Below are 19,720 nucleotides of genomic sequence, written 5' to 3'. Positions count from 1 at the left end.
CCAAAGGTCTTTTTCTCTGCAGCCTCACAGCATTTTTCCCATTTGAGGCAGAGGCACGGAGAGAGACATCTCCAAAGCCAGGGATCCGCTCCTCTCCCCACGGTGCTCCACAGAGCCATTGCCTTGGGCAGGGGAACAGGTGACAGCAAGCAGGCACCGGGCCTGTGCCAAACAACTGAAGGGAGACAGACGCTTGGAGCTGCTCGATCCTCACCGTGTGATTTGCCTGCAGAAGCCCGGAGCAGCTGTGGGGAGTGCGGGCAGACTTCCAGTCTGACTGGCTGTGCGGCAGATTTATTTTCACATGCATTTGGATTAAAAAAACAACAACAACAACAGCAAAGCAAACAAACACGCGACGACATCGCTTCAAAACACAGCTCTCTGCTGCACCCCAGGATTCCCCGTCCTCGCACATCTGCTCGGCTCCTGCCCCACATAAAGCCCTTTGTGCCACCATCCTGGCGATGGGAGCAGCTCTGTGTCAGCCCGACTCGCCCCAGCGGCAGCCCCTTCCTGAAGATAAGCAGCTGCCTTTGGATGCGTGCCACCAGCCGCTGCTGGGCCGATCTGCTGACAGCCAAACATCCCCACCTGTTCTGCTGCTGCTCAGCCAAATCTGGATCCCGACCATGTGTTGTAGCAGCACTAAGCGCCGAGCTGCGGCACAAGGCTGGCAGCCCCCAGCTCTCCGCAAACCCAGAGGCGTCCAGAGGGCTTGCTGCTGCCCAGCCAGCTGAAACAGCTATTGCCGCTTTATAACTAGAACTTCATGGTTTAAGAGAAGGATCTGGGAAAGCCTCGTTACCTGGGGCTAATCAATCAAGCCTGGGGCTTGGACGGCCTCCAGCAAGGGGCCAGCCTTGCCCTTCCCACGCACGGCATCCTCTGACGCTGTCAGGTTTAGAGCAGTGAGATCCATCTCTCCCTCTGCTACCCAAAGTGCCACTGCCACCACATCCATCACCCGCAGACAGGATATCGGCAGCCCACCGTTTCCTTTTATTTTGCTCACCTGAGACTTCTGTTACAAATGCACCCCCTGCTCTGCCTGCCTGCAGGGAGCTCAGAGATGCCATCTCCAGGTGGGACCCACCAGCCTGGCTCTGGGGACGTTCAGTGGGGCACAGCCCTCTGGCTGTAACACTCAGCCTTTCAATCATCATTATAGTGCAAAGCACAAGGGAAGTACCAGTCTTCAGATGGCATATGTTCAGGAGACAGCGCAGAGTGGACCAGAACTCCTTTGAAGCTGAACAAGGGCTTGAATCAAACAGTTTGTAGCTGCATGAAAACAGGAATGAGTACAGCTTCCCATCAGCAATGATGGCAGCAAAAGCCCAGGGCAGGCACACAGCACTGCTGGCTTACAGGACAGGCTGCCTGAGCCAGCAAAGCAGAAGAAGACCTTCTGTTCCCAAGAGCCCTCTGACATTCCTGATTTTCTTCCCCTCCCACCGCACAAAAGCATATCTGGGCAATTCCATGGGCTGGCCGGTGGGATTTTGCCAGCAGGAAATGAGAGGGAAAAAAAGAGAGAGAGAGAGAGAAAGAGAGAGGAAAAAATGACACCAGCGGGTAGAAAACAATCCCAGTGAGGCAAAGCTGCAAGATTTTCCCACGTATTTCTTACAGCACGCAGATGGCACGGCGGTGGATGAGGCCGGAGGAACGTGCAAGCTGCTCCCATTGATTGTCCTTCCCTGCAGCAGCCTTCCCAGCCTGCATCCAGACCTGCTAACCTCACCTGAAGGAGGGGATGCAGCACAGAGAAGAAAAGGCAGCAGTTTTTCCTTCCTTAACAGAGCCTTTGCCCACAGAGGGAAATCTGTGATGGTATAAAGCAGACAGAAAGCAGCAGATCTAGCAGTGCCTGGGCACCTTCTAAGGCGGAGGAAAGGAGAAGGTGGCAGTGGCCGTTTGTATGCTACGTCCAGGCAGCCTTTGCCTGATGCAGGGCTCCAAAAGAAGCCAGAAGAGAGGTGGGCAAAAATGCCTAAAAAGCTGAAAGGAAAGCGAAAATCAGCATGGATTTTCCCATTAAACCCAAACAGATAATAGACGACCCATACCGCTACCTCTATTGACAGACACAACAGCTCCTCTCTCCTCTATAAAATTATGGTATCATTTTCAGCGGTTATCGAATTTATCTTTTTTTTTTTAAAAAAACCTTTTCAGCAGCAGCAATACCTCTAATGCAAGGTTAAATCATCCCTTTACTTCTCCTTTTGATCCGGGAGCTGGCTTTGTGTTGTGCATCGATCTCTGCCACGCAGGTAGCGCTGCCCATGGATCTGTGTGAGAGCAACAGTGGCTGCAGCCAAAGAGGGCTGCTGCTGGGGAGCAGCACACACCAAGGGAAACAGTCCTCTCTTCAAAGGGAAACCAGGCCCTCGGTGGCTTCTCCTCGTGTGTGTTGCAACCCCAAACTGTTTGTGCTCTGCGTGACTCTGGTTTTAATCATTTATTCATCAGTGCTGTTTGACGGCCCCTCTGTATTCCAGGCTGAAGCTTTTAAACCCTTCCTGTGCTGCAGGCATACTGAAAGGAGCAAGTGCTTTCCCTGGGACCCGGGAATATAAGTAAATATGACAGGCTCCGGTTCCATCTCTTCTTTCTCCCCACACACATGAAAAGACATTACTCCCGAGCAGATGCTGAGGACAGACGGCAGAGCTGGGGAGACAGGAAGAAAAACTCTAACTTCTGAAAGCCAGGTCTGCGAGAAGTGATCAAACACAGCCCATCCAGCAGCAACCTGCTCCTCCCTGCACCGCCTCCTCTTTGAGTCTGGAGCAGAATGAGAAGAGGAGTGCCTTGCTCCAGCTGAAACAGTATGGGACAGGCAATCCCAGCACGCCGTCCTTTTGGTGCTTGGTTATTGCAGATCAGAACTTGCTTGCATTTGATTTGATTATAAAAACAACCCCTAAACCACCAAGGCTGACGTCTGCAGAAGGGACAGACCATGGGGAGAGGCTCAGGACCACGGTGCATGCTTCTACTCCCTGCAGGCAACCACGCTGCTGTGCCACGGGACCTCACCATGCAGCCAACCAGAGGCACAGTGCAGCTGCACCCAGCCCTCACCTCGTTTTAAAACAAGGCATGGATTTTTAGAGGGTGCAAACCTTCGAGGCACAGAGTCAGCCACAGTGATTCTGGCACCAAAACAAGCTTAGGGTGACAAATCTGCATCTCAACATGCTTAGCAACAGAGTGCTTGCAGGGCAGAGACATGGCTGTCGCTCTGCAAGCAGTGCACTGCAGCTCGGGACCTGCAGAGCCAAAGGGGCAGCACAGACCACAATGAGTTCAGATTCCTAAAACTCTCCTCCATCCCCCACGCTGAAGAGCTACCAGGATCTGACCTGCAATGCAACCAGCTGACTGCCTTTCTCAACTGAACATTCACCCCTTAAGCATTTGCCCCCTCCTGTCCAGGCAGGAGCAGCGGTGCTCCAAGGCAAGACAAGCAGTTCCCACTGTCCAAACTCAGAATGAACCCACAGTGGCCAAAAACCTCAGCAGGCAGTGGGCTCAGGGTGCCCCCACTCTGTAAGCACGGGTTCAGAAGTCACTGGGAAATGCTGGCTGCCTGCACACACAGCGGTGCAGCTGGAGAAGCATGCAGCCTGGAAGCAAGCTCTGCCAGGAGGACCATAAAGGGATCCTTCGGCCGCAGCTCACTCTGACTTCAAAGCACACTCAGCCCTCCCCGTTCTCACGCTCAGCTGAAAACAAAAATAACATCAGAGCTGCCCTCGCCCCACACAGCTGCTGGGAGGAAGGAGTTCACAGATGCCATTCTGCCCACTCTGCGTGCCCACAGCAGCACGCAGACGTCACCGTGCTCAGAGCTGTCCCTTCCAAGCAGCGAGGCGCTTTCGCAGTGCTGGGTTCTGCTGGGTTCTGCCCCCATGGCCCCCAGGGCAGGCAGCAGCTGGGGGTGCTCCCAGCATCACACTGCAGCCCATGCAGTGGGGACCCGCACAGCGTGAATGAACTGACTGTGCCGCTGGAAAGTATGGGTCCATTTATAAACCCTTTATTAATAAATGATTAATAGATGCAGCCGTATTTTTTAATAACTTACAATAAAAAGATGCTGCAAAAAGCTTAAGCGAGACAGCCTTAACAGATGGTGCTATAAAGTGAATTATAACATGTACAGTAGCTGGTGCAAAGTAATGGATGTCCCCATTTAATAAAAAGAATCTGATTTTATGCAGCAACTTTCACGCTTGAGGCAGCTCAATACACTTTAATGAGCCCCCGTGGCCTCAGCAATAGCTTGCACGCAGCCCTGGGCATCAGATGCTGCTTTGGTGAGAGAGCGGATGTTGGTCAGGACACGGAGGTTATTTTACAGTTTGATTTTTAACCTTTCCTTGGACAGTTACCAAAAATAGATGGAAAGGTCTGAAAGATGCAGGGAGAGACAAGTCCTGGTCCGGGGCTCAGGGCGCCTTCTAACCAAGGGGAAAAATAAAGAGCATTGTTACCACCACTGAAACCAGACTGGCATCAGTAGCTGACTATAAGGCACACCACAAATTATGTAACTTAATAAAGGCTGTAATAATAAAGTATTTATTTTGTATAATGAAGTGTCAGTGATTAGAAACCAAACACACATCGGGTATGCTGTTGCGGTTTCTCTTGAACCCATGCCAGTATCACTCAAGGCTAAATATGCCTGCAGCAGGTTGAGAGTAAGTTCCCAGCCTTGTTTTGATCAGGCTGTCAAGTGTTTTAGCTGCCATCCGGGTTTCTTTATATCACACTATAATTGGCTGCTTTCTCAAGGTGCAACCAAGAGAAAAAGCACGCAGCAAAACTCGGGCTCCTTTTGCAAAATCCTCCGCTGAAACTCTGAAAGCTGATTTCAGTAGCAAAGGGTATTTTGTAAACAGCTGGTGAAAATAGACTGGAACTGAAAGGCAGCTTGCATTAAACTCCACAAGAAAGCCTTATTTACCCTCATGCGCTTTCTTTGTAGTGTCGATCAAACCACTTTCAGCTCCCAGGGGAGGCCCCCGGAAAAATAAAGGGAATAAAAAGAATAGAAAAGCAAATGATGTCCTTCAGAGCCCAAGTGCACCTGGGAGCCCCCGGAACTTCGCTCGTTGTGCCGACCTCTGCCCACCCAAGTCCAACCTCCAGGGTCAGTGCGATGGCCCCGGTGCTGTCCTCACTCGCCCTCGCTGGCGGCTCCAGCAGAGGGCTTTGATCAGAGGCAGCAGGCAGGCACCCTGCTACAGGCACCCGGACCCATCCTTCAATGTCAGCTCATTGATTTGCAGATGTCGGGAGAGAGCACAGGAAAACACAAGGGTATAAGGGACGATCAATCACCAGTGGCACGGGATGTGGAGAAACGCGCCCTCCAGAGGGCTTGGCTTTGCTTCCAGGCTATCGGCACGCTCCTCTGCTCCACACCGGCTGCCTCCTAGCAGTGCCTGGACAATGCTCTGAGCCCTGGGTCTGATGGGCACGCATCCCTGCTGCACCCCAAGCTGTGAGCACAGAGCCCTGGCTTCGGTGGGACACACATCCCTGCTGCACCCCAAGCTGTGTGCATGGAACGCTTCTTGGGGTGACACCATAAAGATGGCAGCAGGTAAATTAGGCAGTGACTATCAAGAAGATATTGCCAGCTCCAGCTGCCAGGGGACCTCGCTGCCTTCCTCTACAACAGCATCCTTCTGGAGATGTGAGTGCAGAGCTGCCCCTCTGTAACTCTGGGACCTTGGAAACCCTGTTCCCCTTGGAAGGACCGGTGCTCAGCCACCAGTGGGGTTTTCAGGTGCCAGGGCCATCTTGAAACAAGAAGGGATGCTTACATTTTCTGTGGTTGCCCCTCTGCAAAGCAGAAATAAGCAGCTAAGAATCACATGGTCATCAGCTCACTCAGATCAGAGTCCAAACTCAGCTCCAACATAGAGTCGCAGCATCAAGGGGTTCCGGGTGCACCCCGTGCATTTGCTCTTTGTCCTTTCAGCATGACAAAGCTGCCTGGCACATGAATAAACACAGACATGTCAAATAGTCTGTTCAGCCACAAAGCACGGGCTTGACAAGCTCTCATCACTTGTCCAAGGAGCTGCCTACTGACAAAGCAGGTCCCCTTTCTGCTATGAGGTGGCACCAGCACCTGAAATTGCTCACTTAGTAGTGACACTGCTCATCCTGGAGCAAACCAGAACTCCAGTGCCTCTCACACCACCACCAATACCAGGGGATGTAGATGAACAGTGCCAGCTCCCAGGAGCCAGTAAGTGTAGAAGCTGTTCTACTTCACTGCTGGTTGTTGCTCTTCATCCTCTTGGTAAGTCAGCTACCTGCCGCCTTGGGCAAGGAACAAAATACAAGCAGAGCACTGAGACTGGTGCTTCCTGTCTTGGCCAGCAAACAGCACTAAATGCAGCAGAGACACACTTAGAAATAAGGTTTCCCTCCTGTCACCTTTCCTGCAAAACTGCAAGCAGCTCTCAGTTTGCAAACTCTCACTTACACTGCTGCGTCTAAACTGACAGATCTGTTTACACTTGTACCTCTATAGCTCAACAGCACTGTTTCTATGCAAGTGACATGTATTAGTAGTTCTCTTACCCAGGCTGTAAGAAACTCTGAAGTCTGTGTTCTGTCATGTAATGTAACACAAAACATCGGGGACATGGAAAACGCAAGCTACTAAAAATGAAATATCCAACCAACAGTATCGCTTCAGGCAGCTCCCTGCCAACGTGCAGATCCAAGATTTCCACCTTCCCCCTTCTAGCAGGAAAATTAACAACCCTTGTTCTGGGTGTGGGTGCTCTTAGTGGGTACCGAGAATGGATCACCCCCAACATGAGACCCCCAACACATCAAGCAGGAGCAGAACGGTGTTGTGGTTATGTCTGTCACACTCAAACAAGTTGTAACCTCCAGCAGAGCACACTTACCCCAACTCGAGCGTCCAGCAGAAAGGGCTTTTACCAGTTTGTGAACTGCAGGCAGCCAGCAGCTAAAGAGGTTGGAATTGTTTAAGAACTTCTTTGCAGAGCTGCTCTAATTACAGCGCATGGGGTCTTGCTGCTGAATTTCAAAGGCAACACACCATCCCTCCAGGCTTACCATCTGCGCGCTGAATTCGGGCAGCATGATGCATGTTGCTCCCACCCAGAGAGGACAGAGCAGCTTATTGATCACCCCGTGGACATGATGCAAAGGCAGCACGTGCAGAATAACATCATCTTGCTTCCACTCCCATTTTTCAACCAGCCCTGTGGTCTGTGGAAAAAGACATGCAATCCCACGTCAGGGCAGGAGGAAAGCTTCACCCAGCATGACGTACCTCACCCTCCCAGCATCCCCCTGCACAGCTGGTGCCAGAAATCTGGGCATAGAAATCCCTTCCTTAGGGTCAGCAGGAGCAGAAGTAGCACCACAACGCATTCACAAGGAAGCCCTTCTGCACTTTCTCAACACGTGTGCTCACACAGATCACAGCCCTTCCTTGCTACTGAGAATTAAGTCAGCAGTGACTTTAAGTAGGACCCACAAAATTGTTAGCCTGCTGCAGAAATATTAAACAGAACCTGAAACATTCCAGAACTCAGCTGACACAGTTTGGACACTGCTGACATTGCTCTTTTAGCATATGTAAGGAATAACCAGTGGGAGCAGGAAACCGACGTCCCATGAAGAGAACATACAGAATATACATCAAACTTCTTATTATCCCTTCACGACAGGGCGTTTTGAAGTGTTAGACCTCAGGCTATGGTGAGGAACTAAGTTCTTCAGAGCCCAACGTTAGCAACTGGAGAGCTTATTTCCAGCTCTCTAAAAATAAAAATCAGTGGAATTTGGCCATGCCATTCACAACCCCCTTCCACAGGGCAGGGAGCTTTCTGTGAGACAGCACCAAAGACAGTCACTGCTTCGGCTGCCTCCCAAATGATCAGCATATTTGCAAGGGAACAGATTCTTTGCCCGATATAGCCAAGCCCTGGCTCTATCCATCAAGGCTCTCTTTCTGCACCCACCACTGCGGTATCTGTGCATCCAGAGAGGCGTGAGCTCGACGACGTGTCCGTAAGGCACCGTGTATTCCCTGCTCTTTTTCCCTAATGGCATGAGTCTATCGGTTGCAGGCAGTGATAACAAACTGGTGAGGTAGTCAGCAGGCTCATTCAAACTTTTAATTCCTTTTGGCTCAGAGAGCTAATGGATTTTTTGCCTTGGGGATATATAGCTAAATAATGCACAGACTTCACACAGCACTGTGCAGTGCTGGGCTAAGTTATATTCCAATTATGGGCAAAGATACCTTGCTAGTCACAGTGAAGAAAAGAAAATTGCAAAGAAAGCAGTCCTCCTACACCAGGTCTCACCTCTGCTGCTTTCCAAGAAAGGAAGCAGAAGCCATGTCCCTGGCTGCAACCACAGCACAAGGTTCAGAGCCTCAAACACTGAGTCCTGTGCTTACCTCAGAAGCATTGGGGACTTCAGGACAGAGCCCCATAGCTCTGTGCAGAAATCAGGTCTGTTATGCCAAATCACCTGGAAGGACAAGACCTCTAACTCAGCACCAGCATTGCAGAGAAAGCAGCACTCACCACTGCCTGCACATTCTCGTGGGTGCTGAGGACACCCTTTGGTCTCCCTGTTGTCCCACTCGTGTAGATTATCATGGCTCCCCTGTCCTTCCAGGAAGCACTGGATGCCAAGGGCACGTCTTCCACCGCTGTATGATCTGCAGATCCACTGCTATGAGACCTGAGTGGCAGCACTGGCACTCCCAGCTTCTTAGCACTAGGGGATATTTTCCCCACATATTCATCTGCTGCGATGACGAGAGCGCTCTGTGAATCCTCCAGCACATACTCCAGTTGCTGCACAGGGTGCTTCTTGTAAAGGGGAACTGCTATGCCTCCACTCATCCAGGAAGCCCACTGGGCAACCACATACGAGGCATCGTTAGGGCACAAAAATGAGATCCTCTCCTCCTTCAAGTCCCTGCTGGAGCACTGCAGCACCCTACAGATCTCCTGGGACAGGCGGAGGCTCTGACAGAAAAGCTCCCTGTATGTGTGCTCACCATTTTGGTCAACAATGGCGATTTTATCACCGAAAGTCAAAGCCCTGCTGAAGACAGGGCTGACGTGGTGGCTGCTGGCTGTCCATGTGGTTTGTATACCCCTGCGGGGACACTCAGCCCTCTTCTGCCTACGCAGCCCCCACCGGTGCAAGTCACGAAGGAGGCATCGTGCAGACCAGCTCACACGGGGGGAGAGCAGAGAGAGCAGCATCCTGCCAGCAGAGCTTCTTTTGGAGTGATTCTGCAGAAAGCAATTATAGGAACAGATAAGTATGAGCAGCGATTACCCAGGGGTTTATTCCCACAAAGGAAAAGTGGCAGCTTTCATTTGAATAATATCCACTGTATTATTAATGTTTATGGTTCAGACTGCTGTATCCCCAGCGTGCGAGGCCCTGATCAGACAGAACAGGACTCAGAGACCCTTCCCTGTGCAACCTAACAACCTAACTTAAACTACAAAGTAGTTTTCATCGATCTGTAATTCTGGGACATGGAGTAACGGCTACCTGTGGTGCCATTCTAACCCACCTGACCAACACCTTAAGACGTTAAATAATTACAGTGGTAACTCGCTCTCAATTTGCACTTTTCCTCACATCTGCCCCGCTCTGTGCTCAGAGTTCGGCACCGAGACACAAACCCCAAGCCCCCTAAGCCCCAGCCCAGCAGGGACTTGCTTCCTACAAGCAATCTCACACCAAAGCGCAGCCAAGTGCTCAGCCCCCGTGACCCGACGGCCCATCCATCACAGGCATTGCTTTGGCTCTAAAGCTTCCTTACACGACAGACCAGTCAAGAGGTTAACAACCACCGGGCAGCCACAGGCAGCAGAGCCTTCGCCACGCAGCTGCTTTCCCAGCAAGCAACAGCTGCTGGTTTGTTCTAGCGCTGCTGAAAGCACCAAGCTCAGCTGTGCCACTGTGCAGAGCTTGACCCAGGCACCCAGCCTGGCTTCCTTGTTGCAACAGGGTTTTTCAACAGAGAAAAGCTCCAGAAGGGAGCTGGAAGGAGCACCAGCACCACTAAAGGCTGATCATTCATTAGGTGCTTTGATTATAAGAAGATCACAGGCTGGCAGAAATGTTTTGTCCCCTTTCAAAGACAAAAGGCTGTGCAATAACTCTGGCCAGCACGTGGATCATCTCACAGGAGCATTTGGGAGAGTGAATGCAGTGCAAAACCTGCAAGAACATAATGGGGAGATGGGTGCCTCAGCTACAGGAACACCTCGCAAAGGAGTCCACTGGTGTGCCAGAGACAAGAGGAAGATGCAACAGACTGAGAGAGATTAGGAGCTACCTCAAATCCGAAAATTCCCTCTGCACAGGGCCTGGAGCTGCAGTTGGGAGCTCAGGCGACACTACACGATATCTCCTTGATTCTGGCAATTGTGATTTTTATAACATCGTGATAAGCCACTCCACCAACAGCTCCCAGCTCAGCTTCCCACCATGGGGAGGAGCTGAAACAAAAAGGATGCAGGGAGCTGGCAGCGACTCAGGGAAGAGCTGAGCTCAGGCGAAGCTCACATACTTCACTGACAGCAACAAGTGCTGAGCGCAGAGGTTGGAACTAGATGATCTTTAAGGTCGCTTCCAACTTAAGCCATCCTATGATTCTTAGTGGTCGCTTTTGCAGAGAGGTGGCTGCAAGCCCTGAGGACTCTCATCCGCATTCAAAGCATTTCTCCCAGCGGAAGCTGCTTCGCACACATTTTCTTTTGCATATCAACCTCAATTTCTGCTTCTGCAAAAGAAACTTGTGATTTTCTGCGGAAACGTGGGGGCAAAGCTCTAAACCCAAAGGGTGTCACCCGTGTGCACTCGTGACTTGTACCATAAGGATGGAAAAAAACAAAGCAGGTCATGACAAAACTAGAATGACATCTTTCCATTTCTCTGTACAGACTAAAATATAAAATAGAGAACACAATCAAATCGCCTCCACCCAGCCTGTGCCCAGCACCGGCGTGCTGGCGAGATGTTAATGCCCCAGGCATTAAGAGGGGCATTAATGGGAAGTGACCGTCTGCCAGCATCACACCGTGCTCTAGTCCAGCGCAGCTAAGTGCACTTGGCATGCTTGCTTTTCCTCGCAAGGCTCTGGAGCAGGTGTTAGATGCTGCTTCAGAACAGCAGCTTCCAAAAATCACATTATCCCTGTTCCAGCACAGCGCCAGTCCGGATTTAATGGAACAATAAACAGCAGCACCTTCAGCTGGCCCCGTGCATTTATGGGCTTCACAGAAGTAGCGTTCACTGTGTGCGTGTGTATGTGTGTGCAGTGACAGACACATGGGAAGGTGTGAGCAGGGTCACACTGGAACTGTTTGCTTTACTTTGCTCAGAGATAATCAGCAACACAAACGCTCGTCTGTCTTCCTGGGCAGAGGATGGCGGACCTCTACTCAGTGCTGGTAAGACCTCACCTGGAGCACTGCGTCCAGATGTGGAGTCCTCAGCACAGGACAGAGGTGGGCCTGTTGGAGTGTGGACACCAAAACGATCCAAGGGATGGAACACTTCCCTGTGAGGACAGGCTGAGAGAGCTGGGGCTGTTCAGCATGGAGAAGAGAAGGCTCCAGGCAGATGTGAGAGTGGCCTTTTGTTATCTAGCAGCAGCTATAAGAAGGAAGGGGACTGACTCTTTGGCAGGGTCTGTTGTGACAGGACAAGGGGAAATGGTTTCATGCTAAAAGAGGAGAGATTTAGGCTGGATATAAGGAAGAATGTGGTTTTTTTTTACAATACAGGCAGTGAGGCACTGGCACAGGTTGTCCAGAAAGGGGGTGGATGCCTCCTCTCAGGGTCAGGCCGGAGGGGCTCTGAGCACTAATGGAGCTGCGTGTGTCCCTGTTCCCTGCAGGGAGAGGAACCAGGTGGCTTTTAGAAGTCCCTTCCACATACAGACCACTCTGTGATCCTCTAAGGGTGCCCGCTGCCCTGGAAGAGATGGCTCAGGCCGAGCCCTGAAGGGCTGGAGAAGGAAAGGAGAGCAGGGTGGGTGAGCTCAGATCAACTGCTGGCACTGCACAACCACCACGGGTCGTGGTAAGGACAGAAATGGCACAGCCCTGCGCCCTGCAGGCGGAAAGGCCCGGTGGTCCGAGGGGGCCCAACCCCAGCGCAGGGGTTTCCCCTCCCTCTGCTCACTCTGCCACACGAGGAGCAGCCGCAAAACCCCTCTCCCTGCGATATCCCAACGACACAGGGGGCAAACCCACACCGCAGGGCCATAGGGCCAGCGCAGGGCACGCCCCAGGCCGGGCCCACACCGCAGGGGGCTGACAGCGGGAACCGCCAGCAGGCCGCACGCCGCCAGACGTTAATTACTCCGCAATTAAAGCCTCCGCTTAACGCAGCCCCGACCCCCGCCTCCCAGCCGGCCGCAGGGCAGCGCCGGGCCCCGCAGCCCCCCAGGGCCTCACCTGGCGGCGGCGGCGGCAGTGCGCAGGGGCCGCTCCGTTCCGAGCGGGCTCCGGCGGGAACACAGCGCCCCGGAACGAACGTTCCGCGGCCAAAACGTTCCGCCCCTCCCTCCGTCCCGCGGCCTTTGGTGGGGTCTTGGCCGCACGTGGCGCGCACACACACGCACACACGCACACACAAGGCCGGGCACGGGGCTCTCAGCGTGGCCGTGATGTCGCAGCGCCGCACCGCGCTGTCCCGTGGTGGCATGGCGGGCTGGGGACAGCGCCGGGCCGCGCCGGGCGCCATGCTGCAGGGCTCTGCGGGCACGTGGAGGTGCGGGGCCGGGATGGAGGCACGGGGCTCCGTGGGGCGCAGCACGGCCCCATGGCCTCGCGCTCCCCGTCACGGTGGGGTGACGGCGGGCCGCCCACCCCCAGCTGTGTTTCCACCGCGTGGCCCAACGCGGCCCAGCCAGGCATGGCGGGGTGGGAGCGGTGTGGGGACGGCTGTGTGGTCAGGGGCTGCCCCACTGCGTGGCCCTCGCAGCACAGCTCCCCAGGGCACGGCTGGCTGTCCATTGCGAGGATCGCTCCGTCCTGTACGGCTCCTTCCTCACGGCGCGGCTCCCTCCCCAGTGCAAAGATCAACCGCTGCGTGGATCAGCCATTGCGCAGCTCCTTCGGTGCACGGCTCCCTCTGCGTTGCACAGCTCCTTCCCCATTGCATAGCTCCATGTCCATTGCAGAGCGCTGTCCCCATGCACAGCTCCCACCAGCAAGATTCCTACTGCACAGCTCCCCAGTGTACCGCTTTCAATTGCACAGCTCCCCCCTGCACAGCTTCCTATTGCGTGATGCCTTCCATCTTGCACAGCTCGCCGGTGGACTGTTCCTCATTGCACAGCTCCACTTTGCACGGCTCCCTTCCCACTGCACAGCTCCCTTCCCATCGCACTCCTCCTTAACGCACAGCTCCCCAGCGCAGCAGCGCTGCTGGAGGAACCCAGCCATGCAGCCCCAACCCCCTCCCAGCAGGTGCCCACCTGCCCACCAGCAGGGCTGGCAGCCACCATTCCCAAGTGTCACCCTGCAGCTGCACCCACTCTGCTCCACACCTCCTTGCCACCTTCCTTCCCCTTCTTGCACTTGCCATCTGTCACCAGCCTCCCTTGCTCCCTGGCCACTGCACTCCGCAGGGATTAACCCCCCCGGCAGCCGCAGGGTGGGCCCTGATGGCACTGGAGTGCTGCTGGTCCTGACACCCCTGGGTGGTGTGGGGATGGGGTGCGCAGCGTGGGGACAGACGTGTGACAGTGCAGGGCAGGATGCGGCTCTGTCCCTCCGGTTTGTGTCCCGGCGTGGGGGGGACATGGCCAGCTGCCCGCATGCACAGCAGATGTCTGCCCTCTGCTGCTCCATCCCCCGGCACCTGCTGGCCACTGGCCATCTGGACCCCAGATCCACTGGGGATGATGCTCAGCCCCCCCTTTTCTGGCCCCCACAGCCCAGCCCAGAGTCCTGGGAGTGTCCATGCCCCCATGCAGCTCTGTGTCCCCAAATGAGTCACCGTGGTTCCCGCCCCCCCACCCTTCCCCTTTGGTTGGGGCTGAGCCGCACACCCCGTACTGTTGGGAGCGCATTGCATTAAGCAGCTCACTGATTAATTATGGATCCAGCAGAAAGCTTTTATTGCATTAGAGTTTACTGGTGGCAACTTCTGTATTTATTAAAAAAAAAAAACAACAAAAACAAGAAAGGAACATACTTACAAATGTGGTGTAAACAGCACTATTTTATGGGGAGGCTGATGCCCAGGGGAAGTGCTACAGCTGCAACCCTGCGCCATGCAGGGGGTGGCCAGGAAGGGACAGGGCCCTACATGGGGACACAGTGAAGGACGGGGACATGGGGACACAGCAGTGCTGGGGCGAGGATGAGCCACCCTGGCTGACACAGCCCAAGGCAGGGGACAGGGAGCAGCACGGAGGCACTCGGCGTGAAGTGCCACCCTAAGTGCCTCCCGCCTCACGTGGAGAGGATAAGTGCAAAATGGCCCTATTATGATAATTGTGTGAAATTATGATGGATGGAGATTAGCTGCTTATTGGAGGAAATGGTGGGCGCACGTGTGACATGGCCCGGCCGGGGGACGGGAGGCACGGGGACGAGGATACAGGGACACGGGTTGGCCTCTGGGGCTCTTCCTATGGCCTTGCCGTCCTGGGAGCTGCTGGCTCTGGGGCTGGGATGTGCTGCAGCACAGACAGTGGGTGCTGCGCAGTGGGGGTGTGGCATGGGGATGGTGTGACCCACACGCAGCCCCAGGGGCTCCTGAAATGTGCCAACCTCAGCAAACACATCCTCAGTTAGGGGAAAGCCTGCTTAATGGGAAGGGCAGGGAGCTGTGCGTAGGGCTGTGCTGTGGAGTTCTGTGGGAGATGGGATGGGAAGAGGAAGGTGAGGCAGCACTGGCACCCCTGTGGATCCTCATAAATGGGTGCTTGCCATAAATGTGGCTCTCAGTGACAGTGGCGTTCCACGAAGCTGAGCAGGGCTGTCTTTGACTCCTGCCCAGGTACACATCCCTCAGATGCAGCCGAGCTCCAGCTCCAAAAAGCCGCAAAACCCAGGAATTTAGGGCAGAAAGGTGAAAACTGGAGAGGCACGGAGCGTTGCAGCGCCTTCGCCTGCCCTGCTGGTTGCTGTTGGTCACAGCTGGGGCACGGCATGGGGACACCACACGGCACAAGGCCATAGAGGCCACACGCTGCAGCCGGGAGGGACCCCTAAGCCTCCCACCCATTGGCACAGAGCCTCTCCCCTCTTTCTCCTTCCCAATTTCCTGGGCCCCCCTCTCTCAGCAGGTGGATGCTGGGTAAGAGGTGTGTCTGGGAGCCGTGCTCGCCACGCAGCGTCGCCGCACGGGGCTGCCGCCGTCGTCGCCTCCTGCTCGTCGGTGTGGGGTCCGCGTGGGGACATGGGGACAGATGGGGCCGAGCCTCCCCACGTGGCACCGGGGTGCTCCGGAGCGGGATGAGGATGTGCCAAAGGAAAGGTCCCCCGCACGCGGCGGTGGCACCGCTGCCAGATCCTCGCTCTGCGTTTTCCCTTTTTTTCCCCCCCGTTTGGCTTTTGGCAGCAGCGCTGGGAACAACAGCAGCCCCCCGTGGCCCCGGCCCCGTGCCAGGGCGGGTGATGGCAGAGGGGCTCTGCTCAGCTGCAGAGCGTCCCCGCGCTGCGCGCTGCCAAGTTCCCTGCGCTGGCACCACAGGCGGCTCCGGAGGCAGCGAGGCTGGGGCTGGATTGTGAAAGGGAACGAGGAGAAAAAAAAAAATGGACGCATGCCATCGCTGGAGCGGCGAGGCTGCCAAAATGCCAGCAGGCAGCGTGGGGCCGAAGCCAGCCGGAGGGGAGAGGAGGGTCTGCAGCCCATCGTCGCGCGGCACATGGAGGACGGGCGGCGTGGCGGAGTGCCGCTTGTCCGGGGCAGGACGGATGGTGGATGATGGAGATGGAGAGGAGGAAGGTATGACTTGCCTTCGTTTGCATGCCTGCTGGGTGCGTGCTGGTGGGCTGGGTGCCCGTGGCCTCGCTGCACTGCTGGTGCCACCGCGCCCCCGACGCCTATGGAGGAAGGTATGGGGCTGCGGGTGCCGGCCGGTCTGCAGGAGGGGATGTGCCTTCACTGTGCCGTGCAGCACAGGAGGCTGCCCAGGGCCGGGGCTGGGCTTTGTCTGGCCGGGCTTTGTCTGCTGCGATGGATGGAGGCGGCAGGGCTGGGGCATGAGGGGTCGGCCGGGAGCAGGGCACGGTGGGAGGCTGTGTTTGGGAAGGGGGAGTGATGGGACAGCCCAGTGAATCGCAGCCCTGAGGGTCTGTGGCATCCGGAACGCGGCAATGCTGGCTGCCAGGGAGCAGGGTGGCATTGCCCTGGCACCGCATACACCATCCCATAGGAGTTATCCCCTGCTCCCGATCTGTGAACAGGCTCAGGAGGGGCTGGAGGGCAGAGCAGAGCCATGGAGATTGTGCTGCGGTCCTCAGCACAAAGGGGACGGTGAGCAGAGTGCTGTCCTCACCACCAGGCTGGGCTTGGGGCTGCAGGGTGCCGGGGCTGCATGTTTGGGGTGCGCATTGTGTGATGGGGATGGGGTTGCAGCACATACACTGAGCCCCCTGCACCACCCCAGCTCCTGCACAGCGCTCTGCACCCACCAACGAACCCACTGTGCCCAGCAGCATCTCTGTGCCCTCTGCTCCCACACCGTCAGGACAACCTTTCTCGGGGTCCCCAGCCCAGGGGACTCCCCATGAAAACCTCATAGGACCATTGCTTAGGGCAGGATGAGGCCCTGAGCTGCCACCACGGGGGGCTGAGATGTGCCCCCCCCCCCCCCCCCCCCCCCCCGCGCCCCCCTCTCCCTCGTTTTCCTCCATATTTCACAGTTCCTGCTTCCTGCACAAGCCGGGGGTCTCCGGGGACTCCAGCCAGATGTTCTCTGCAGCACACCACATTGCTTTCCTAATGAAATATTCATGCAGCCTCGCCGCTTTGCTTGCCATGAAAGCCTTCGGCAGCTCCCAGCCGTGGAAGCCCTGGGCAGGCAGCGCTCTGCCGCTCACTGCAGCTCAGCGTGCTTCGTCCCTCTGTGCTCATCCTCCTCCTCTTCGAGCTGTGTGGGCGATGCCAGCACAGGAACTTTGTCCCTGCTCTCCTGGGACCTTGCAGCGAGGCATCGTCCACCCGAGGCTCTGCCATAGGGACAGCAGCCTCCCCAGTGGAGGTGACAGCTCCGGGTCCCCGTGTGGCACGTGGTGTGGCAGCAGAATGGTGGCGAAGTGTCAGAGCCAGAGGCCTCCCCTGCCCTGCAGCTCCCCGCCAGCCCGCAGCATTAGCGATGCCGTGCACTATAATCCAATTAGGTTGTTTATGCAAACAATCAGGTTTTATGTTTCAGTAAAAAGCTTAAATAACCTTAATCAAAGCGAAAGACCTGATATTATCACCAGCACCGGCTGGGGTTCATCGGGATGCCCTGCCCCATACAGGGCCATGCAGTCAGTGCTTCGCCTCCAGCCCGTGGCCACTGCCATCCCATGGGTGCTGCCACTGCAGGGCTCCCCCCAGCACCACATCCCTCCTGCGCAGTAGATAGTGAGCCAGGGCCTCTCCATCCACAGTCTGGAGGTAATGAACCAGGGGTCCAGCTCCAGGGGTGTTAATCAGCTTCAGGTCTGTCCCTCTGTCTGTCAGTGCCCAGGCGGGGCTGTAAGCAGTGCAGTAATTGTGGCTGCAGTCACACTGGAAGGGGAAAGGGCCTGGCTGTGAGTGTGGGAGCACCCCTGGAGCAGGAGCAGCACCTGGCCATGGCTACAGGGGGCACGTCCCTTCCTTCCCCAGGTGGCACGTGGTAGAAACAAGGTGGTGGCCATGCTGGGCAGCACCCGCTCCATCCCCACCCAGTCATCCATTCATTCATTCACTCATTCATTCATTCCCCACCTGGACTGGACCCGGGGCACAGGAGCACCCTGGGGCCGGAGCATCCCGGTGCTGGGAGGAAATCCACACAGCTGCAGCCAGAGGGGAGCACGGCAGGGTGGGTTGGGTGGCACGGGGCCACCACCAGGGATGACACGGCGAGGTGGGGACGCGCCCAGCAGCGCTGCCTCCCCGCGCCCCCCGAGTTGGTCGCTGAGTAATAAGCTATGCATGTAGTGTAGAAATAAAACATGTTCTGCAGAACAAATGATGTTAATTTGCTGAGAGGCTCTGAAGCTGAGTATTAGCGAAATGCCTTGAGGGAGAGAGCGGCAGCTGTGCTGGAATTAATGGCAACGTGCCGAATTAGCACCGCTATGCATCATAGTCAGAGGGAAAAATTACCAGGGAGAGGGGGAAAACAGCCCCCTCCCACACCAGCCCGGACCCCGGTGTGCCACAGAGCAGAACCTGGTGCCTGTGGTGTGCCCTCGGCCCCGGCAGCACAGCCTGGTACCCAGCAGTGAGCTGCTCTGAGCTCTGCAGCTCCCCCGTAGAGCTGTCCTCAGGAGCACTCAGCATCCCTCAGTGTGCTCAGCATCCCTCTGGACCCAACTGTGCCATTGCAATCTCCCCAAAGGAGCATCTCCTGCTGCTCCCCATCCCCAGTGCCCAGCACTGAGCCACGGCCGGGTGGTGACGGGCTGGTGGCATCCCCTGTGTCTCTCACTGCCCATGGATGCTCATCCCATGTGGCACAGAACACTGCTCTATTCTTTGTCGCTCTGATCCTTCTCTCTGCTTTTTGCTCCGCAGATCCTCAGCCCCATGCTGGATGGAGCAGCCCCGGCCCGGCCCGGGTGCTGCCGTGCCACCATCCTGCTGCAGCCCTTTGGGTACTGACCCAGGACTTGGGCTTGTGTCTCCTCTAGACAGCAGCAGCCAACAGCATGGACCGTGCCGGGCGATGGATGTGCCATGGGGGTCTGCTCCTTGCCAGGCTGTGCCAACAGCTGGGCACCCAACCTGGGTGACAGGAACAGGAGCCACTCCTCGGGTCTCAGCATCCCCAGCAGCACATCCAGGCAGAGGATGCTCCCCACCCAGCCACACACGGAGCACTGCCACACACAGCTGCTATGGGAGCATGGATACGACCCGGCAAGGAGGACTGCAGCAGCACGGAGGGCAGCACCACAAAGCACCGCCGCTGCCCAAGGGATGCACCTACCCCACGTCCTGGGGATGCTCCGCAGTGGCCGCCACATTCCCATTCTGCTTTGTGCTCTGCTCTGCGCACCACCCCGACCCCGTGCACCCCCAGGATGTGGCTGGCAGCCCCCGCAGCCCTGGGGCAGAGTGCCTGGCCGTGGGGCCGCCGGTCACTGCTGGCTGCATCTGCTGGGGCACGCAAGAGTGACTCCAGATGCATTGGAAGTGCCGCGCTCGAATTTCAATTTCATCGTCTCACAATCATTTTCAGGCTCCTCTTAGTGCCACATTAACGAAGCCTGCTCGTTTGAATGCATAATTAGCCCAAGCATTCTACCTCGCTAATTTCGAAGCAGGAGAAGAGAGTGGGGGGGGGGAAAGGGGGGGGGGAATTTGCATATTAATTTAGCAGAGGGAGAGAAAAATTGTTTACCACTTGCTTCTTGCTGTTGATCACAGCGGACTTAACTCTTTCCCGGGTGCCATCTGGAGCTGTGAGCCTCGCGCCGGCCGACACGTG

General features: G+C 55.9%; 1 protein-coding gene across 6 annotated transcripts in view; it reads right to left on the bottom strand.

The window, feature by feature from the left end:
* Positions 1-12,576, bottom strand: part of ACSF3 (acyl-CoA synthetase family member 3) — a 40,710-nt gene extending 28,134 nt beyond the window's left edge. For 5 of the 6 annotated variants that reach the window (XR_001468515.4, XR_001468516.4, XM_425134.8 and 2 more), the window contains exons 1-3: positions 12,525-12,576; positions 8,613-9,335; positions 7,126-7,281 (exon numbers count right to left, since the gene is read on the bottom strand). Coding sequence is in view for 4 of the 6 variants with exons in the window: in XM_425134.8 (XP_425134.6) it covers positions 7,126-7,281; positions 8,613-9,305 (849 nt within the window). In the remaining 2 variants the exon portion in view is untranslated. The remainder of the gene's footprint in view (positions 1-7,125; positions 7,282-8,612; positions 9,336-12,524) is intronic. The other variant, XM_046899642.1, reaches the window with a different exon arrangement.
* Positions 12,577-19,720: the final 7,144 nt, after the last annotated feature.

This window comes from Gallus gallus, chromosome 11, assembly GCF_016699485.2.
Source record: "Gallus gallus isolate bGalGal1 chromosome 11, bGalGal1.mat.broiler.GRCg7b, whole genome shotgun sequence".
Taxonomy (NCBI): domain Eukaryota; kingdom Metazoa; phylum Chordata; class Aves; order Galliformes; family Phasianidae; genus Gallus; species Gallus gallus.
Note: the sequence above shows the minus strand (reverse complement) of the source record. Positions and strands in the feature narration are given on the sequence as shown.